Consider the following 22,336-nt stretch of genomic DNA (forward strand, 5'->3'; position numbering starts at 1 on the left):
ACACACCCACAACCACACACACAACCACACACACAACCACAATCTCACACACAACCACACACAGCCACATACACAACCACGCACAACCCCATACACAACCACAAATACACACACCCACACACAATCACAACCACACACACACACAGCCACACACACATAACTACAATCACACACAACCACAACCAACCACACACAACCTGAACCACACACACACAACCACACCCCCCCACACCCCTCCACACCCCCACCCCTGCACACACCCCCACACACACAACCACACAACCACACACCCCCACACACACACCCACAACCACCCACAACCACACACACAACCACACACACAACCACAACTACACACACAACCACAACCCACAACCACACACACACAGAACCACAGACACACAACCACACACATACAACCACACACACAACCACAACCACACACACAACCACACACACATACCCTCACACAACCACACACACAAACCCACACACACACCACACACACACGCCACACACACACAGAACCAAACACGGCCACACACAACCACACAAACCACACACACAACCACACACACACACCCTCACATACACACCCTCACATACACAACCACACACACACACAATAACACACAACCACACACAACCACAACTACACACAACCACACACAATAACACACAACCACAACTACACACAACCACACACAATGACACACACCACTACACACACAACCACACACACAACCACAACAACCCACAACCACAAGCACACACACAACCACAACCACTCAGAACCACAACCACACACACACAACCACAACCCCCCCCCACACACACAACCACACACAACCACATGCACACACAACCACACAAACCCACAACCACACAACCACACACACACACACACAACCACACACACACCCTCAACCGCGCACACACCCACAACCACACCCACAACCACACCCACACACCCACAACCACACACACAAACACACCTACACCCACACACACAACCCCACACACACACCTACACCCACACACACAACACATGCACACACAACCACACACACAACCACACATACAACCACAACTACACACACCCACAACCACACACACAACCACAATCTCACACACAACCACACACAGCCACATACACAACCACGCACAACCCCATACACAACCACAAATACACACACCCACACAACCACACACACACACAGCCACACACACATAACTACAATCACACACAACCACAACCAACCACACACAACCTGAACCACACACACACAACCACACCCCCCCACACCCCTCCACACCCCCACCCCTGCACACACCCCCACACACACAACCACACACACACACAACCACACACCCCCACACACACACCCACAACCACCCACAACCACACACACAACCACACACCCACAACCACCCACAACCACACACACAACCACACACACAACCACAACTACACACACAACCACAACCCACAACCACACACACACAGAACCACAGACACACAACCACACACATACAACCACACACACAACCACAACCACACACACAACCACACACACATACCCTCACACAACCACACACACAAACCCACACACACACCACACACACACGCCACACACACACAGAACCAAACACGGCCACACACAACCACACAAACCACACACACAACCACACACACACACCCTCACATACACACCCTCACATACACACCCTCACATACACAACCACACACACACAACCACACACACACAACCACACACACACAACCACACACACACAACCACACACAACCACACACAACCACACACACAACCACACCCACACACCCACAACCACACACACAACCACACACACACAAGCACACACAACCACACACACAACTACAATCACACACACACAACCACAAACACAATAACACACACACAACCACACTCAACCACAACCACACACACACAACAGTTGCATAACTAAATAATTATAAGGTCCCAAAAGCGAGAACTATTGGCTATGCCAATGCTGGTTTACAAATGAAGCTCTAGCATACCCTTGAACTGGCAGATATGAATGCTCTCACACCCTACCCCCGCTCTGAGCATGCAGGTGACACACTGCAGCTGGAATGCGCCAGGTGACGTCAGTGCGTGGACCGTTGGCAAGTGAGAGCTGGTACTTGGCACGGAAGGAAGTCGTCTGACAACACCTCCAAATGTGCCTGAATGTGCTTGGTCGCCACTACAAGTGTGCCTGCTTCTCAGAGTGAAACAGGAAATCACAAATATGCAAATACCACATATATACAATCAATCCATAGAAACTTTCTCGTCCTTTCTTCCGTGGTACCTCCTGGATTGGCGTTCTTCTTTTCGCAAAAATCCCCCCTTTATAAAAACCCTTGTCCTCAGAAGGGCTCCTCTGTGGGGTTCGGTCACTTAGAGACAGATTGAGCTGAGGTCCCCAGAAGGACTCCTCTGCGGGGTTGCGTCGCCTAGAGACACTGGCTGACAGGGCTGAGGTGAGGTGAGGCAAGGTGGCTCCACCCTGGCTGTCCTGCAGGCTCGCTCCACCCCACTGCCCCTGCAGCACCAGCAGCTGCCGGGGCCCAAGGACACTTCGGGTGCCAGTCTGATAATCGGCGGTGGGCGGGGCCTCCTGTAAAGTCTTGAACCGTCGGCGCCGAAGCCGTAATCCCACTTTTCTATAGGTGGGTTCTTTGTTCCTGAGCCCCCGTGGTTTTTAGTCAGCAGGTTTACCTTCCAGCACTGCTGGCAAAAGGATGGACCGGCCTCTTAAATATAAAGTCTGGTTTTAACTCTGCTATGACGGCCAGAATGTATGTAACCTATACATCGGAATCTCTGCTGAAGGGTTTTCAGACACGAGGACTCGCTGAGGTAATGAAGAAACGTGGAATTCGTTCCTGAAACAGCTTTTCACTCCATTAAAGCTGTAGTTCTAGCACCAGGTGCTCCCATTTGTCTCCGACATTTGTAACCTGGCAAACCAGTACTTATCCAAACGAGTGGTGCGCACGCGCGCCACAGCAAAGCATGTGCTTTCAATTATCACGCCCGTGTCTGGGCACGATAATTGAAACCACATGGCCTATTGGTGTCTATTACGCGTACCAAGCGCGTAATAGACACCAATAGGCCATGGGCGGAGCAATGCGCCCACCTTTGGCCTACTGCGTGCTGGCTTTAAAAAAAACACGCACGCAAAAGCCAATAACGCGCCACAGAAGGAAAGGCACACGCTCGTGCTTGTGCCATTCCTAGGTCAGCTTCAAATCCCCGTTTTCACCTACTAAATGTCTCGCGCTGCGCGAGCACTGCTACACAGTGCAACGCTAGACGTGAAACCTAAAAGCCTGCAGGCTAAGGGTCTAGAAAGCAATTTACCTAGTACAAAGGGCTGAATATGGTCCATGATCTTTTTTTCTCGCTCTTAGAACGACATTACTGCATCTGCCTACTACTCTCATTATTCGGTATAATGAGTTAGGCATTTGAATGAAAGCCCTTAATAAACTAACTAGCTTCTTTTCTCAGTGACGGATCCCAGATCATTGTCATAGTAATCTGCTTTTCTGTTTGCTGCAACACCCACCAGCTATGGAGTTCCTCAGGTCTCCTTACTGAGTCCATCTTTGTTAAATGTCTCTGGCTCCATTACTTTGATCCTTTGGGTTTGACATTTTCTCATATGTGGATGATATGCTAACCATTCTGAGTGTCTCAGCCAACTCCTCTCCTACACAATCTGCTTTGATATATTGAAGGAATTCTTTTGCCAGTTGGATGATATTGCATTTTTTAAAGCTGAATACCAAGAAAACTAAAATCATTCTATGTGGCAATCAACCTTCCAATTGGTCCACAGCATGGAAGCCCTCTGAACTGGGATCCCCACCTTTACACGCCCTAGGTGTCCGACAACGTGTTTTCTAATTCTATATCGGGACCGGAGGCTTCAGATTATGCTTTTTATCTCTCTTCGCTTTATTATCATGAAAACATCAAGCAGCCAGAAAGATACTCAAACCATAGAAAATCAACAAAAAAACAACTCCCTACAACCAGGGAGGAATCCAGGAATACAGTCCTTCAACAATGTCCATCATCCTTTGCACATAGTCCTCTGTCTCTCCCTTTCCTCTTTCTTTGCTGCTTCGCAGCCAGTTAAGTCTTCCTGTATATGTGGTGATTGAGTTCTTGATGAAACTTTAGTAGTATTTTGACTTTGGGCACTGTGTAAGTGCTCTTTATTGCAGGCATTCTGATTGTGTTTCAGATTCCCAAGCCGGCCACGGGAACGTTTTCCGCTCCTAACGCGGCCGGCCCCCCTGCTGGTGCGGTGCTTTAGCGGCCGCTAGAGGGACTCGCTCGTCTCGTTGCTCTCGTGTCGCGGTTTCCTCAGACGAGGAGCCGCGCAGCGAGAGTAAGGAGCGATTGAGCCTTGTCCCCAACTACCTCACCTTGACGCCCGGTTGGCGGGTTGTATTCCTCCCATATTTTTCATTATCTACGCCCCAGCGGGGGTCCGGATTGCGGGTTTACCCGCAGTTGAAGCGCGATCGCGCACAGTGTTTACAGCGGGAAACGCTCCGTTTATTTGCACGCATCATTATTTCTGAACTGCTGGGAGGCAGTAGCCTGGTCAGGGTTCTTCCTGAAGGCAATAGCATGTTTGGGGCTGGTGCTGCCCTATTGTGGCCCATGGGGCTGCTCAAAGCTGCGCAGTCTGTCAGTCTGCCCACTTAGTCTGTGTATCAATCTTGCTAGTGCTACATTGGGCACTTTGTACAAACTGGCACAGTTTTTCCTTCCCCTTTTTTCCCTTGACAGTGAATATGGAGACACAATCGGAATACTATGAGGAAGAGGTCCAGGTTTACTTACCCTGGGATGATGATTTTTATGAGGCTGGGGACTCCTCCATTTACAGGGTTGTTAATGAGGTAGTCGGCCCTATGGAGCAATGTCTCTCCGATAGGAAAGTTCAGGAATGCGCAAAATTGGCGACGCGTGCACAGCCACCTTTGCCCCCGGTAGAGCGTACTGGGGAGGGCCCTCCCCCGCCTTAAAAGCAACGACCTGAGGGGGTGGATGCGGATGCCTTTGCGTGTCTAAAGACTGCGTTTCTGGCTACAGTGTCCCCGACAATCCCCGCTCCTCTTCCGTCAACCACCCCCCAGGATATCCCAGACCCACCTTCCCCTGTGACCGACAATGACGACAACCACGACGATATGGACGACGAAGCAGGGTCCTCGCGGCCTTGGCGTCTGGTCTCTGCCCCGTCCACTTCCACAGTGACAGACGAAGACTCGGACATACTTAAGCCCGATGACATTATGCATCCCCAGTCTGCCGTCTGGGTTCCCGGCGACAAGGTGGCCAGGTTTGTCGCGGGACGACTCCGCAAGCCTCTCGAGAAGGAGGCTCGAGGTTGCCTATGGGCGGAGAGCCCTAGACCCTCCTTGGACGATAAGATTGCCTTCACACCAGAGTTGGACCCTAAGATAGCCACCGTTCTGGCCAAGTACATGAAGGATCCTAGGAGAGGTATAGATAGGTCCTGGCGCTCCTGTCAGGACAAACTCCTGGACGCTATAGGACCAATGACGAAGATCTTAGACATGGCCGAGGAAGCCAAAGTCTCTGGTTCCCCCATATTCCCAGAAGTCCTTTCTAATTGGGCCCAACGAGCGATCCTCTTCATGGGCACCGCTAATTGCGCTCTGTCAACCGAGCGTCGTCGCTCGCTGTTGATTAAACTCGACCCTAAACTTGGGGATTTGGCATCTTCAGAGGTGGGGGCAGTGGCTCAGGGGGGCCTCTTCGGCGACCCCTTTGTTAAGGAGCTGGGGAAGTTTGTGGCAACATTTACTTTGTTGGACAAGGCCCAGTCCAGTATTAAGAGACTCTTTAACCAACGGGTTTTCCGCAGGGCCGGGCGAGGCAGGGGCCGCTCGCCCGGCCGTGGTTTCCAGCAAAACTCCTCAAGGGGACAAGGCTCTGGTCGCGGGCAGTATAACTCTACCGCAAACTACACAAACTTTTATCCCACGCGAGGACAATGCTTCAGGGGCCGAGGAGGCTTCAAGGCCAACGCCGGTGGCGGAAATACCAATGGTAAGTGTCCTTCCAATGTCACAGAGTCATATCAGGGGTCGCCTAGTGGCCTTTCGAGATGAATGGGCGGACATTACTTCCGATGTTTGGGTCCTTCAGACCGTTTGAGGGTTTCATACAGAGTTTTACGGGACTCCCCAGCAAGAGGTTCGTCCTCGCCCACTGTTAATCGGCGACGAGGTCTCCGAATTGCTCAGCAAAGGAGCCATTTGCCGATCAACTCTGCACCCTCACGGATTTCTCAGCAATATTTTTGTAGTGTACAAGACCGATGGGGGTCGATGTCCAGTCATCAACCTCAAGGAGTTCAACGGGTGGCTGGTTTACCGCCACTTCAAGATGGAAGGGATCCATCTGCTCCACGATGTCCTCCTTCCGAACGATTGGATGGCACGGTTGGATTTAAAAGATGCTTATTTGGTGGTTCCCATCCACCCACCGCATCGACGGTTCCTGCAGTTTTGTTGGAAGGATCTGGTATACGAGTTCACCACCCTTCCATTCGGTCTTTCCTCAGCCCCTTGGTGTTTCACCAAGGTGCTCCATCCGGCAGTGGAGTTCCTCCGGGCTCAAGGGATTCGGATGATCGTCTACTTGGACGACATTCTTCTTATGGCTCAGTGTCCTCGGACCTTGTCCACTCAGCTCCAGCAGACGGTGTCGCTTTTGCAGGACCTGGGCTTCGTAATCAACGAGACCAAGTCAGTTCTCACACCTTTCCAGAGTGTGACCTTTCTCGGGTTTGTGGTGGATTCTGTCCACGCGACTTTAAGCCTCACATCGCGGAAAATGGCGCAAATTCGTCACAATTTGCACCAGACGATTTCCAGGCCATTGTGGCATCTGGCCCATGTAGTGGGTCTTCTGTCATCGTCAATTCAGGCGATTTTCCCGGGACCCTTCATTATAGGACTCTCCAGCGCCTCAAGGCGTATCATCTGAGGAGAGGGAGGTCGCACGATCACTCGGTTCCCATCTCGCAGAAGCCAAGGAGGAAATCGCTTGGTGGTTGGCCCATATGGAGGCTTGGAACGGGCGAGTGATCTTTGGCTCATTTCCAGACCTGATCATAGAGTCTGACGCCAGCAGATCCGGCTGGGTGCGGGGAATTTTCCACATCAATTGCCTAGAGCTCCTAGCGGGGCCTTTTGCGGTGCGCTGTTGGACCAAGGACAGAGTACAATCCTGCATCCTTTTAAAAATGGACAAAGTCACCACAGTGCGGTACGTCAACCCACTGGGAGGCTCCCGTTCCCGGGCGCTGGCGAATTTGGCAAAGAATTTTTGGGGCTTCTGTCTAGACTATCATATTTCGGTCACAGCAGAGTACCTTCCGGGCCGGAGCAATCAGGTTGCAGATTGGCACTCGCGAAATCTTTACGACTCCAGCCTTTGGAAATTGGACTCTCGCATCTTCCAATGGGTGAACTCCCTATGGGGACCTTTTTCAATAGATCTTTTTGCCTCCCGCCTGGACAATCAGGTTCCTCGATTCTTCAGTTGGAGGCCGGACCTGATGGCTCTTGCCACGTGCGTGGTATCAGGCTCTCTTTGCCTCCGGAACCCGGTATTCGGTCCTGTGGGACGTCAATATCGTATGGAATCTTTTCTTGTCTTGGCAACCGAATAAGTTTCTTTCATTAAAGGAGTTATCTTCTAAGCTGGCTATGCTTCTATGTTTAATCTCCTGCAGGAGAGTTCCAGATGTCTGTGCCTTAGACATTTCTGTGAGAACTTTTTCCCCTGATGGGGTAGTCTTCACTGTAGGACGACGGACTAAATCTCATACTTGTACGGTTTCGTATCCCGCTTTTCGGGACACTCCGAAACTATGTGGTTGATTGCCTGAAAGGGTAGGAGGGCCTGACCCAGGAAATTTGCCCTCCAGGCGAACGTGAACTCTTAATAGCATTAAAAAAGCCACACAAAGCTGTTTCATCCCCCACCATCGCCAGATGGGTACTTTGGGTCATGCTAGAAGCGGACATTGACACCAAGCAATTTGGTGCTCATTCAGCCAGGCGCGCCATGGCCTCTAAGGCGTTTGCGCTGGGGGCGCGCCTAGAAGTTTTAATGCGTGCGGCTGATTGGTCTTCGGACTCTACTTTCAAACGGTTTTATTTTAAACCGGTCCTGGATGTGGCTCAGTTAGTAGTAAGTAAGCTTTGAACTAGCATAATCTGAAGCCTCCGGTCCTGACATAGAATCGGAATTTGCCAAGCATTGTGAGGGTAAGTTCCAACTCTGTTAAGGACAAGGAGGCAAGTATTATCCCTCCCAGGGCCCTCCGTTGCGAACCCACCCGTATTGTAGTAAGTAATCCCTCAATTTCTTGTCATGGTGATATTGAGAAATGTTCATTGCTCTTGATGTAGTTCTTGTGAAACGTTTTCTCTTGTAAGTTGTATGACACAGTGGGGGTTTTTTCAGTACCCTGATGTTGTCTTTGTCTTCCAGGAAACGATGGTTCAAAACAAGACCAGTAAGGATTTGGAGTAACTCGCGCGAAGAAAGAGGAAGGGGAGAGACTGACAGAGGATTATGTGCAAAGGATGATGGACATTGTTGAAGGACTGTATTCCTGGATTCCTCCCTGGTTGTAGGGAGTTGTAGTTTTTTGTTGATTTTCTATGACTTGAGTATCTTTCTGGCTGCTTGATGTTTTCATGATAATAAAGCGAAGAGAGAGAAAAAGCATAATTCTTGCCTCCGTGTCCTTAATAGAATTGGAACTTACACTCACGATGCTTGGCAAATTCCGATTCATTCACAAGTTATCCTTCTCCTTTCAAATTAATCAAGTTGTAGCAATCTGGTTCTCTCTTTTCAAAATGATGAAAAAGATCTATGAATTTCTCACATTGGATACCTGGAGATCAGTGTCTCATGCACTAGTCCCTTCTATACTTGATTATTGTAATTCTGTATACTTGAGTTGCTTCACCCATCTCATTCAGCACTTTCAAATGGTTCAAAACTCTAAGCTAGCGCCATTGTATGTCTGCCCCCGATCTTCATCTATTTCCTTCCATCTTAAGGAACTCAACTGACAGCCAAACACCTTATTTTTAAATCCATATGCCTGTTCTATAAGGTTCTTCATAACTCTTGCCCCTCTTATCTGTCTGATAAACGTATCTGCCATCAACCATAAAGACCTCTATGGTTATCATTTCTTATTCTCTTGCTTATTTCTTGTATAAGTTGTAGCTGTGAATAAACCTCTTTTTTCCGCATGCTTTTTCCCCGCAGGGAATTACAACGCGGTCGTTACAACGACCGCATTGTAACAACGCATACCATTACCCTGCAAGTCGTAACAATGACTTGCTCTGGGGGGGTGCTGGATGTTGGAATAGTATAATTTGCTATTCCAACTCCAGTATGTGCAACAGTAGGGAAGGTGCTGGATTTTAAATCGAACTCCTACTGCCCCCTCCACAAGTCGTTGTTCCGACTTGCGGAGTAATGGTATGCGTTGTTACAACGCGGTTGTTGTAACGACTGCGTTGTTATTCCCTGTGGGGAAAAGTATTCGTGGTAAACTACGTTTATCGTAGCCATTCTTGTGGACATGTATTCACCTGCCTTCCGTTTAAATTCTAGAAAGCCTTCTCAAGGACATGAGAAATACTCCTACTGTCTCTTTTTAAAAAAAATTCAGGTAATAATAACCGTAATACAAGCCATCCTCTAAACCCCTCATTCAAACAAGATGGGAGTTGTGATCCATATTTTGCTCTATTTGTTCATTAAGGTTTCTGTTAAATTTAGGAAATGTGCCACCATCATTCTTCTACATCTGCACTCATTTGCTAAGAATGTTCTTACAATAAGGAAATTTGACAGCGATACTATTATACTTAAAGAGGATTATGTACTTCAGCATTTTTCCTCTATCTTTTGATTATGACAATAGCTATTGTCTCCAGATAGACTTCTACAAAGAGCAGATTGTTCTGTATTTCTCACTGCTACAGGATGCATAGATCCTCTTCTCTAGAGTGTACTCTACTGTGTCTTTGTCACCTTCCACTTATATGCATCTTTGTGCCCTCATCTCACCAACGTATCATTTGGCAACACTAAGCTCTTGATGCATCTTATCGAGTCCATGCTCTTTATAGTCAAGAGATATTAGGATTAAAATCCATTATGTATTACCTGCAGAGGTGACCGCCATTCCTAAGCTCCCTCCTATTGCCAACATCCACCCCCACCCCTTTCATGGTTGACTTGTTTGAGCCAGCTGTTAGTATCTTTTGAAACGGCTAATGGTGCACTGTATATGTGATAATGGGAGACATTTTAAGGTCCTAAAATGGTAAAATAACTTTAACAAATAAGAGCCAGTAAGTTAGAGACTTTCATGTTTTAGAGCGTTTAAAACATCAGTACCAGCTGTGGTACACCAAAAGTATTCTTAGACTGTCGGGTCCCAGTTTCCCCCTTAAATGCCTTCATTAGTTCCACTCTTCGTCCGCCCCCCCCTTCAGATGGCTACCTCCCTTCGGTTTTTGTTTTGGGATTTGAGAATCCAAACTTGATCCTCTTAGAAATATCAACTTCCATTTTTAGTTGACTTGGCATTATTTAGACTTCCAAAAGCATGGAAAGACTTTCATATTTTAATAATAGCATTTTATAACTTGCTCTTCTAAGCAGTTAACTGAAGTTGTGAAACTACATCAAATGCTGCACTGTACCGAGCTGTTCACCATTATATTTTTTATCTAGGTGTCTGGAGTCCCATAAAGTCATAATAGGGCAGAGCCTACAAGAAGGACTTGTGAAGTGACTCTAAAGGTAGCTCTATTTTTCTGTCACGCAAAATTTCTGGCATCTATGGTTAGTATGTATGATCAACAATGGACATTACTGATCTTAATATTGTTTTCACAATAATATTTGTAGAAATGTCAGCCATGCATTAAATTCTAATCACATTCATTTTATCTTACTCTGTGCTATGTGGTAACAATTCTCTTTTATTTTAATTCCAGGTCCCCTTATTGCTACCTCTGTTTTATTGTCAAGAGCTAAAGAAAAGAAAGATGTGTATCCCGTGAACAGCAAGGACTCTAAGAGAAGATACAGTGATGATTGTTGTCTGAGTGAGTGAAACGACTTTACAGAAGTATCTGACAATAAAAATGTCATTATATTTAACACGTTTTTACATACACACTCGCACTCTCTCTCTCTAAAACAGAGGCACACATATTAATGTGCATAACATACACACATACAAGTCGTCTCTAGTAATTGTAGTCATATCTGAAAGAAACACGTTAGTTATAGATTCCTTACCTTAGAATTACCCCCAGGCGTCAGACAGCTACTTAGACGCCGTTCTTGCGTCAGTTCTGTACACGAATTTCCGCACCAGAAACGCAGCGTCATGCAAGACACTGACCACTGGTGCACAAACTTAGGGCCCTGAAGGGATGTCCTTAACCCTAGAAATCAATTCGCAGAACGGGGAGGATGGGTAGGGCGGTAAGGAATCTATAACTAACTAATGTTTCTTACAGATATTTCGTTACCGAAGGTAAGTAACTTGTTAATCTGAAAGAAACACGTTAGTTATAGATTCCTTACCTTAGATTAGATACCCCAGCAATACCAACAGCGGTGGTGGGTCTGCGAACCAAGATCACACCAGAAAGTCCTGGATAACAGAACGGCCAAAAAGGTTGTCTCTCCGGACTTGGCTGTCCAGACAGTAGTGTTTCGTAAACGTGTGCAGCGATGCCCACATAGCTGGGGGTAATTCTAAGGTAAGGAATCTATAACTAACTCCTATTTCTTACAGATATATTGTTACCGAAAGCAAGTAACTTGTTCATTAATGCATACCCTATTATTCCAGAAACAGTGTTTTAGTTAAGGAGCATATGTGCGAGATTTAGTTTTGAGGAATTTCATATTGAAACATTCTTAAGAATTGTTATTTATCATTCATTTAATAGCCCTCACCACCTTACTGGGTATTTTAATATGTATCTATTTCCCTGAACTTTGTGACATCAATATAATCCACTGTTAGTTATATTAGTTTGTAAAATGACTGCAACCCGATTTGATTCTAGTTGACATCTTTCGGTGTTCTACCCATAAAGGTCAAAGAACAGGTGGGAGAGGCACCCACTTTTCCCCCACACTGTTTTATTTGGTTTTGAGCACTATAAGAACAGATTGGTGAACCTTGGTGTAGATACCATCGGAGTTGCATGGTTAAGGGGGGCTACTAACTGTTTCTAATGACCAAAGAAATCAGGTACAAAATACCTATGTTGAATCTTTAATTCCCAAATCAGTTTTTTTCCTAAAGTGGTTTGAAATGTTGTTAGTGTTTTTTTGTCTGCAGTTTAGCATGTGATCAGCTGAGCTTAGTCGATGATCATTTCCACCTTCCATTTAAGGTTCTCCTTTGGAAGTACCTTATATTTTAGTGGGGTATCAACCCTAAACAATAGAGGACCAACATGCTGGCTATAGTTGTAGATCACCCTTGAGACCCACCACGACAATTCCAAAACATACCTTGATGTTTCGCTCCAAGGAGCAACTTGCCTTGAAAGAGTTGTACACTTCGTAGTTGCTGGATAGAAACTAATGTTCTGCGTAGCTTATTTTTCTCCATTAACTTGCCTAATTCAGCTCTGGTTCAATCTATTTTATTTTGTTTTATCACAGCAACATTGATTTACTTTCGTAACATGACTTTCTGCTACAGAGAGAATTAATTTGCGCTTTCAAGCCAAGATTCTCTGTAGTGTGGGTTCAGAGATGCAGTATGTAAATATAGGAAATTAAAATAATTGTTACCTATTTCTGAGAATCCAAATAAGAAACAACCTCATTTATTGATCCAAATATTTAATAACACTGCAGTTAAAAAAAAAAATAGAAAGACAAGGTTAATATTAATTTTGTAAAAAAAAAAAAAATAATTAAAAAAAAGTTTTCAAAAGAACATTTTTTTTTAGACCATGTGGCTAAACGCAAGGAGGCAATACTAATTCAATACTAAAGCAAAGTAGAAATGTCACAGAGAGGCAGGAAGGACATGGGAAGAGAGACTGAGGTGGACTCAGAGGGATGTAGGACAACCTTGTTGAAAAACGAACAGAAGACTTTACCTAGATTAATAGCATTCACAAGTGAAAAAAAACTTTCACCTTCAGAAAATCTTGTCTGAAGTTTTGTCCAGGTGGGAAATAATTGAGGCTAAGTTTATTTTATTTCACCAGAGTAAACCAGCACTATAACTGCCGAACAAACACAACTCACTAATGTTAGCTGCCTTGGTGAACTCTGGATTCCGTTCAGATGAAGTTCTCGTTATTAAGTTCCAGTGTCCAAAATGCTAACTTCATTGACCTGTTGTGTATAGCTGTGGAAACCACCTGACTACTCTTTGTGTCCCCACTCTCTGGTGTGAGGAAGGCAGGAATTGGTGCAGCAGACTGCTAGAGTTCAGCTACACTTTATTAGTGTTGTAACTCGTTTCTACTGTGTCTGCAAGGTTAGGATGTTTTTTCAGTCATGTTTCATATCAGGTAACTGGATAGCAACTACTTAATTCCTATAGCAATTGGAGAGTAAACTATGGGAATGCTTCTGAATAATAACTTTTCCCTCCTTTCTCTCTGCATCTAAGCCATGTGCAACCTATATGCAGAAGGACCTCCAGCTTCCATCATCTGGTTATGTATTCCACCACAAGCTACTGTTTAAATGTATTCATCCTTAAAGTTGCCACTTCAGATCCGTTCTCCAAAAACATTTTCTACAAAGGAACAGGATTTAGGATTTTGCTCAAATGCTGGATTTGATATTCTGTTCCTTTATAACGTCTGAAACAAACAATGGTAAAGTTCAGGGATCTGGTATTGTTCCACTACAGATTTTCAAGCACTTCTGAAATTATCGAATGCATCTGTTGATACATTGCTATGAAATTTTTCTGCCCAATTCATTATTCTGGCTTGAATTTAAAAATCTTGGTCGTTCCATTAAATTAAGTCACCCCCTGAGGCCTCCAAGTCTAATCGACATTGATTGCAAAACTTAGTGCAAAATGAACCTCATAGCCTTGGAGGACGTGGTAGTGGAAAAGAAAACCTGGAAAGCACTTCAGGCAGGATTTCACCCAGGTTTTAAATGACAAATCTAGTTTCTGTATGTTTCTTATGAAAAAGCATTTGAAGCCGATACCTATGTTGCTACAGTTTGTTGTGTTTACATCTGGATTCGGTCTACTCCTGTAAGAAACACTAGAGTAAACTGTCCATAATTAACAGCGATAATTGTTTTGTGGTAGTTATATTGTGTCTTAATAAAAAAAACTTCACCCTAAAGAGGATTTCACAGTGAGAAAAGTGATCCAGGACTTCAAGCCTATACAGAGAGGAGAAACAAGGGTTCTTGCTTGCAGTGGTTCTCCTTACCTTTTAGATCAACATGCATGATATTGGTTTGAAGACTTTCCAAGCTGTCCCAGCAGTAAGAGACAGTCAAATTCTGATTGTATTTTAGTATATTATAACTTTCATGCGGCGTTCCAAAAAATGTATTCAAATCACAAATAGTTTGTCTTGGAAATCCAATTGCTAGCCAAGCGAAGAAAGCTTTCATTACTATTGCAACATTTTTGAGGAAGCCTTTAAATGCTTTTACTCCACAAAAAAATTGTAAGCCTTGTGGCATTTGGAGCAGAAGTGCGAGGTTTGGATTGCAGTGTCAAACTTCTAGGTTCCTACAAAAAAAGACATTTGGAAAAATTATTTGCCACGGAGTACACTATTAGAAGTTCACCTGTCTGACACGTCTGCTAGAAAGAGTGTGCAGTGCTACTATATGCAGTTAAGGGATGCAGCCAAGTCCAACAATTTAGTGAGCAGATCCTGGAGAGGATATATTCTTCTGGATCTGGGATTGTAATATATGGGGGACTAATCAAGGTGGATTTAACATCACTAATGACTTTCTAAAAATACCCAAATATCCGTGGGGTGAATACAAACACTCGCCAGCGAGCTCCAAAATCTTCATGGAAAAAAGATGTCAAATTGAAAAAGGTTAATGACTCTTCTTGTAAGAGACATCTTGGAATTGTCTCTTCAACATCAGTGGTACTAGGCTGCCTTATCCACTCAATAGGAATATAACATGTTTACACAGCAATGATAACCAACCGCCTATGGCAATGTATTTGGTAAGAGAAAGCATACAACGGAGTACAGCTCCCAAAGTAATTAGATGAATAAATAATATTTAAGGCATTTCATTCACTTCTGTGCCCTGCATTAGACCCTACGGAGGAGAACATTGCCGCAGATAAGGATGAAATAAGGTATCAGAGAAAATTATGTGGCTGTTTTCTCTACTTAATTACCAAGATCCATGTTTGAAAAAAGCAGGTTTATCTCTTATATAGATTATTGGCTGGTTCATGCTTCTTCTCAGGCACAAGGCATCATTAAATTATGTATTCCACACTATGTTTAAGGGTCCTTAGAAAGATCGATTTTTGCTAGGCCCTATTCTGTCCTGATCTCAGACCCCGCTCCCAGAGCAGTAGGATAAGCCACAGTGGCTCCTGTGCAACTTACTTTAAAGAATGTGGGCATTTACCCACATGGGATCCCTGGCAGTGGCCTGCGCAGCATGTGTTTTCCTTGATACCCTCATTGCCGTTTCATTTCTTGAAATTATGAGAGGATAGTGCCTATTTGAAGGAGGATCTGAGTTTTAAAGACTTGCTTATCTGTTTTATCAGTTTAGGGGCGGCTTTGAATGCACTTCTTCTAGTATGATTGGTTCGAGCCACCATGGCAGGGGAATACTTTGCCTGGGGGTTGGGCTAATCTTAGTGGTTGTGCATCTGCTGGAAGCACACTGCACTTCAATTTAGTGGAAAGGGTTAGCTTTGGGTGTTCATGCTTTTTCTGGGTCTAGCAGTCCTGCTTTACCATACAACAACCATACATTAGCAAAGATCTGTGAAAAAAATCATCAGTGTGATGTGTTGCTGCTCCCTTGTGAATTAAGATTAATCCGCTGGCATTTGGGCAGCAGGGAATTCTGGGTGCTTTTCTTTTAATTTACCTTCAGTTATTCCGCCACACCTCCTCCGGCCTATTCCTTGATCTGGGTCTTGGTCAAATAGTTTTGATTCAGATTTAAGTGTTCTTGTCAAATTTAAATTAAGTGACACCAACTCGGGCTATGGTGGTGATCCTTCAGGAATTAAATGGGTTGGTTATTGAATTAACTTTATCTGTCTAGATGGGCGATCAATCTGAACCAAACGCTTTTATAAGTAATTTCAGCACACTGCATGTGGGGGCTACTCTGGATTACACATAATGGGAATGTGTAATCCCAGCTGAAAGTCAGTTGGGAGAGTGATTTAAGCCTTTATTTACAGACTTTGGGTGTTTGCTTCTCTTATGCAGTCATTGCGTTGGCTCAAATTGATTGGTTAAGAATACCTATGTGATTGACTAAAGACTGTGCTGTCCTTCTCCACTATGGATGTAGCTTTCTTAGTTGATTTTTCTTTGGCCACAAAAAATCTTTTATGTTTGTCTGTGTCTTACATCCTGGAGGAAACACAAGGAGATGATGGACGGAGCGCTGAAATTTTTCAGACACTCACCCCAATCACAGATCTGGGTTGAATCCATCATCGTTCTTTAGCTCACTTCGCCACCCCTGTTCAGACACAGCTATATGCAAATCAGTCTTGACCCTGTGCCTCATGGGAACAGTCCAGCCCGAACTGCCAAGCCATGTCTTCCCTGGACTGGAAACAAGCATCCTGGGTCCGGTTTCGGGCTAACAGCCCTCATCAGCCAGGCTAGCTTGAATCCAGTGGCTGGGTTCAAACTGCAATGGCATGGGGAGCAAAACAAAACAATGGATTTAGGCCCAGATCTCTGTACTGGGGTGAATGTATGACATTGTTCTGCATTCTGTCCATCAGCCGTTTTTTTTTTTGCATTTGTCCCCCTGAGTGGGACGGGTATGCCAAGACGTGGGTCCTGTGCTCTTCATGCCACTGGAGTCAAGCTATCCTGGCTGATGAGGGGTGAAACCCTGAAACCGGTCCTAGGATGCTTGTTTCCAGTCCATGGAGGAACTGGCCTGGCAGTTTGGGCTGGACTGTTCTCATTGGGCACAGGGTCAAGACTGATTTGCATATGGCTGGGTTCAAACTGGAATGGCATGGTGGCCAAAAACCAATGGATTTAGGCCCAGATCTCTGTACTGGGGTGAATGTATGACATTGTTCTGCAGTCTGCCCATCAATTGCTCTTTTTGCATTACATCTTGGTGGGGGCAGAATAAAAATCACCTCAGTCAAGTTACGGCTATTTGAATAATTTCCCCACTTTTGAACCTATTGAATTTGTAATGAAACTAAGCCAGTTTCCAATTGTGTCATCTTGTGTTGAGTTTCGGCTCTATAACCTATCCTTCCATGGTTTGGCTAACATAGGGTACTGTTTAAGATAAAGTTTGGAAAGTGTTGCATCATTTTAAAGTATGCAAAGACATTTATCACCAGAAAGAGAGACTCATTCAAGGAATCCTATGTGCATCATGTATCTCTGCCTCGTGTTAGAGTGTTATAGAGCACTGTCACTTTCTTCAGACTTGTTCTTGGATTTTTAGGGATACTTTTTGAAATACTCCTTACATATTTCGCTTGTTCTATTGTTTGAATACTTCACCCAGAGAGGACTTTCAGCCGTTCCTAGTACCTTTATGAAACACCAATGCCTAGAACCTGGACATTAACCAAGGAGATACTATTTGACGAGGATAATGCAAGGAATTCAGGGTAACATTAGTAGGCCAACCACACAAGGTATGATTGCTGTAAATAGCATGCTTGTTACTTTTTTGAGCTTTGAGAGTTCGTTTTGGTGGTGGCAGTTTTGGACCAGAGCTGCGATTGTAAATAAAGAGTACCCAAATAATTTTTTTGTAAATCGAGAGGCTTTTGCAAGAGGGGCCTATTACAGAAGATGTGAGCTTACGTCTGATGGGTCACACACCAGAATAATTTAAGACCTGCACTGAGTTAGTTTCATATCCCATTGCAAGGTGGAGGCAGTTCTATTGTTGTGCCCCCAAGCTAGTGTTGGTCACCATTCGGTTTGCGAGAAATGTACAAGTGTCTTGTGAGCTTCCCCAAAACGTACTTTAAAAGGATTCATGTTTGGCACAGATGAATCTGCCAGTGATAAGTATATTTTGCTGGGTTGCCTTTACTGTTTCCCCAGAATGAACACACTCACAGAAAATCTGCACTAGAATTATTAGAGGCTTAATTTGGAAGGCCATCATATTACAGAACATATGCACAATAATTGTAGCAAAAATCACACTTACTGTGGCAGTGCACAATATGGAGTATGTAAAAATTATGAATTGAGACAACATTGTATTCTCAAATTCTCTTTCCTACGGAGTCTCTGCTAATAAGAATTAGCATCTTAAAAGTTCTCCCATCATAAGAGGTGGAATACATAATTGCATACCTATTTGGTAAGGGCAAGCTGATTTCTCCTTTCAAGGTCTGTTCCTATTTGTGAGAGCGTAGCATGTGATCAGCCAGTGTGCTTTAAGAAATGTGCTCCCAGTATACACGTAGAGGTGGGCAAGCTACTGAAAGCTCGAGCTAGATGCCTGGTTTTGATTTTGCTTGAGGTCCACTTTGAATCTTAAGCCCAGACGAGCTGAGTTTTTCACATGAAATGATGTGGCCTAATGGCTACATCTGGTGACCATGTAACATGGGAACCAGGTTCAAATCCTGGCCTTGGCTGAACATCCTGTGAATCCAGGCAATCTCCTCGCACCACAGACGTGTAAAGTAGTCTGTGTCTGTCGTGAAGCTATGTTCTGTTTGTAGAACTGCCAAAATAAAATGTGGATTCTGTCTGTCATTCATGCATTACTCTCATTATCCAAGCATTAAGGACAAAGCATTAAATTATGTCAGAAAGAAAGACCCATCTGGTAGCTGAATTGCACAGTGTGAAACTGGAAAATCTGAGATCAATCCCAGCTTCTCTGCGTGATCTAATTGTGTGATCGTTGGCAAATATTATTTCACCAAGCCTCCTTTTTTTCTATAGTACATACAATAGCACCTTCAAATACATGATTTCAGGATGTGCGCTGCAGAAAAATGCCTCGTGTTTTATTTAATAGCTTATAATATTTCACCATCTATAATAGGAATTTAGGCCACATATAAGGTACACATGACAACTGACTTGCCTCTTGGTTCTCTAATAGCATTGTCATCAGGGCGTGGGTAAAACTGATTCTCTGTTCATGTTTAAAAACCCTCAATTTTAATTAATACTTTTCAATGTAGAGATATGGTTTGATGTAAGTGCAGTACAATACAATAGAATACTACGATGAAACACATGTTAAAGAATTACACTTCTTTTTAAAGACACCTTATCATATTCTAACACGTTTGTTGAATGATTTACATGCCAAATATTTTCAAGGCTCCGCTAATGCACTGGCCCTTACAGCCGGAACCGACAACTGGCTCCACTCTCTCTTTTAATTTGTTGGCTCGTCCACCTCTATATACAAACATTTGTGCCTCTGTTAGTGAGGTGACAATGGCTATTTGTTGTGCACTATATCATAGTATATAAAACAGAGGCACTACTTTGTTAGTGGCATGATACATTAAAAACAATCATTAGCAAGGAATATTTGAGAGCCACAGTTGAACGGTGGCAAATAGTATGTGAACACACAGCATTAGCGAGCAATCCTAAGGACTTGGAGCACTAGTTCCTCTTCAAGGCAACATTTGCAGTACCATTTATGCTTTCATACGTGGTAATACGTATTTTGAATGTGCCTTGTAGCTCTCAAGTAGTGAGGAAAATAGGAAACCAGTTGAATGGATTTAAGCTTCAGCAGTGCTATTTGTAGTAAAGTGCAGTTTGTTCTTCGCTTTCTAAGATGACTCTGCAAGTAAATCACAGTGACTGATGAATATATTTTTGAAATAAATAGGACTAAAAAGCTGATATTAAAAAGCTGACTGTAGAAGTAGGTTCCTTCAATAAGAAGAGCAGGAGACACCAGGGCTGACTTGTAGAGTAGTTTATTAGGACAAAGAGTTGCAGAGACCCCATCCAGTCAAAGGACCAGCTTAACTGCCACAGAAGCAGTTCTAACCCAGTGCCTGGCAACGCACCCCACATTACAGAACATGTAAGATCTAAGCCACAGGAGAGTGCTCAGGACACCACACATCCTCCCCCCTCCACCATTCAAAATAAGGTCAAAACTTTATATAAACTTTCCTCAACAAAATTACATAAATGTGAAAGCAAGGGATAAAGATACAGAATAGAGAATCGGCAAAAGAGTACAACTGAAGTGCAACACAAATCATATACTAGCGAGCATACCTAATAAACATAATCTTGCTAGTGGCAAGGAGTACGCCTCACACGATAAGGCCTACCACTTCTTTAATTAACCATGGCATCCTCTGGAATTGGATTTTGCGCCACAGCACGAGCATTAGAGGCTGATGCAGCGTTAGATCTAACAGGACATTTCGCCACTCTACCCAAATTCCATATTCTATGGTCACTGGTCTTTATTGCATTTTTGAAAACTTTAATTACCTCAAAGGGCATACTGAATTTAGAAGTACCACCACTTTTCCTGGGAGACTTAATTTTAACCCAGTCACCCGCATTGACGATAGTATTTTTCACACCCTTCTTTTCATCAAACCAAATCTTCCTTTTATTCATCACCTCTCTTTCTTTTTCCATCCAACCTCCAGTTTTTCCTACTTCACTGTCCACAAGCACCCTCTTAGACGTGACCCACAAAGGGGTAACTACTATGTTGGGAACCCTTCCTTTGAACAAGCGAAATGGCGCTACCCTAGTGGAAGAATGGGAAGTGAACCGATACTCACGCACCTTTCTTTTAACGGCCAACTCCCAACTATCACCACAGGCAACAGCTTGCTGCATAGACTCCTTGAGAACTTCAATAAATCCCTCCACAACCCCAATACATTCTGGGTGATAGAGAGCAGCCATCTTGTGCCTAATTCTCTTGGATTGCAAAAATTCTTCCATGACCCTCAACGTGAATTGGACTCCGTTGTCTGTTGGAACTCAATCACCACAGAAGACTCAACAGAATTAACTATTTTGATGTTAGGCCATCTTGAAAACATGTCAATGCAAGCGATGATATAGGGATTTTGAGTTTTTAGACACACAGGACCCAAGATGTCAATAGAAATGTCTGTCCATGGACCAGAAGCTTGTTCTCTAAAGACCATGGGTTGTGTTCTGCATATCTGATAGAGACTACTAGCCGCAGATTCCTTAACGTAGAACTATCCCCAGGCGTGAGGCTGGACCTGGAAAACTTTCTTTGCCCCTGCATCACTGCGCGCCGGGGGGGGGGGGGGCGGTATCACGGGACTCCGCCCTGACGTCGTCCGCGGGCGTGATGTCAGCGAGATCACATAATCCCCACCCTGGCGCGCTGACATCAGTGTTCTTATTTTCCGCGTGCAACGCGGATCGTGTCCCTGACCTTTTTTCAGGCCTTCTTTTCACGCTTTGCATGGTGGGACAGTGTGCGAATGCCTTTGGGCTTTAAGGCGTGCTCATCTTGCGCACGTCAGATGTCGGTGACGGACCCTCATCCTATTTGCATGTGGTGTTTGGGCGAGCACCCATGATTCCACGGACTGCGACGCTTGCCAGCATCTGAAGCCTAAGTCCCGGTGGGAGCGCCGGATGAAGCTCCTTTTGGCCCGGTTTTCCAGATCGGTGTCGTCTCTGCGTCCGTCCCCCGTGGAAGGGTCCAAGAATCGCCACTTTGGATTTCGACATCGCCTGTCACCGAGGCCCCTAGGGCGTCGCTTGCCCGTCGGTAAGTCTTACAGCGTATCCCCGAGGCCTGGTCCCCGCTCTGCGGAGGGCGCGGGTTCTCCGCGGGACATGCGGCCTCATTCGTCACCACCCTACCCGCAGTTTTCCCAAATGGAGGCCAAATGGATGCAATGCTGCAGCTCTGCAGGCTTCCACGGATCCCTTGCCACGTGTGGGGCCTTCCGTGGAGTCGCCAGCGGCTCCGGCGCT

At 44.8% G+C, this 22,336-nt stretch overlaps 1 protein-coding gene across 2 annotated transcripts in view; it reads left to right on the top strand.

The window, feature by feature from the left end:
• Positions 1-22,336, top strand: part of LOC146858945 (zinc finger protein 135-like) — a 161,632-nt gene that overhangs the window by 73,145 nt on the left and 66,151 nt on the right. For both annotated transcript variants that reach the window (XM_085649596.1, XM_085649597.1), the window contains exon 3: positions 11,156-11,266. In XM_085649596.1, the coding sequence (XP_085505722.1) occupies positions 11,156-11,266 (111 nt within the window). The remainder of the gene's footprint in view (positions 1-11,155; positions 11,267-22,336) is intronic.

The sequence above is a fragment of the Triturus cristatus genome, chromosome 3_2, assembly GCF_964204655.1.
Source record: "Triturus cristatus chromosome 3_2, aTriCri1.1, whole genome shotgun sequence".
Lineage (NCBI taxonomy): Eukaryota > Metazoa > Chordata > Amphibia > Caudata > Salamandridae > Triturus > Triturus cristatus.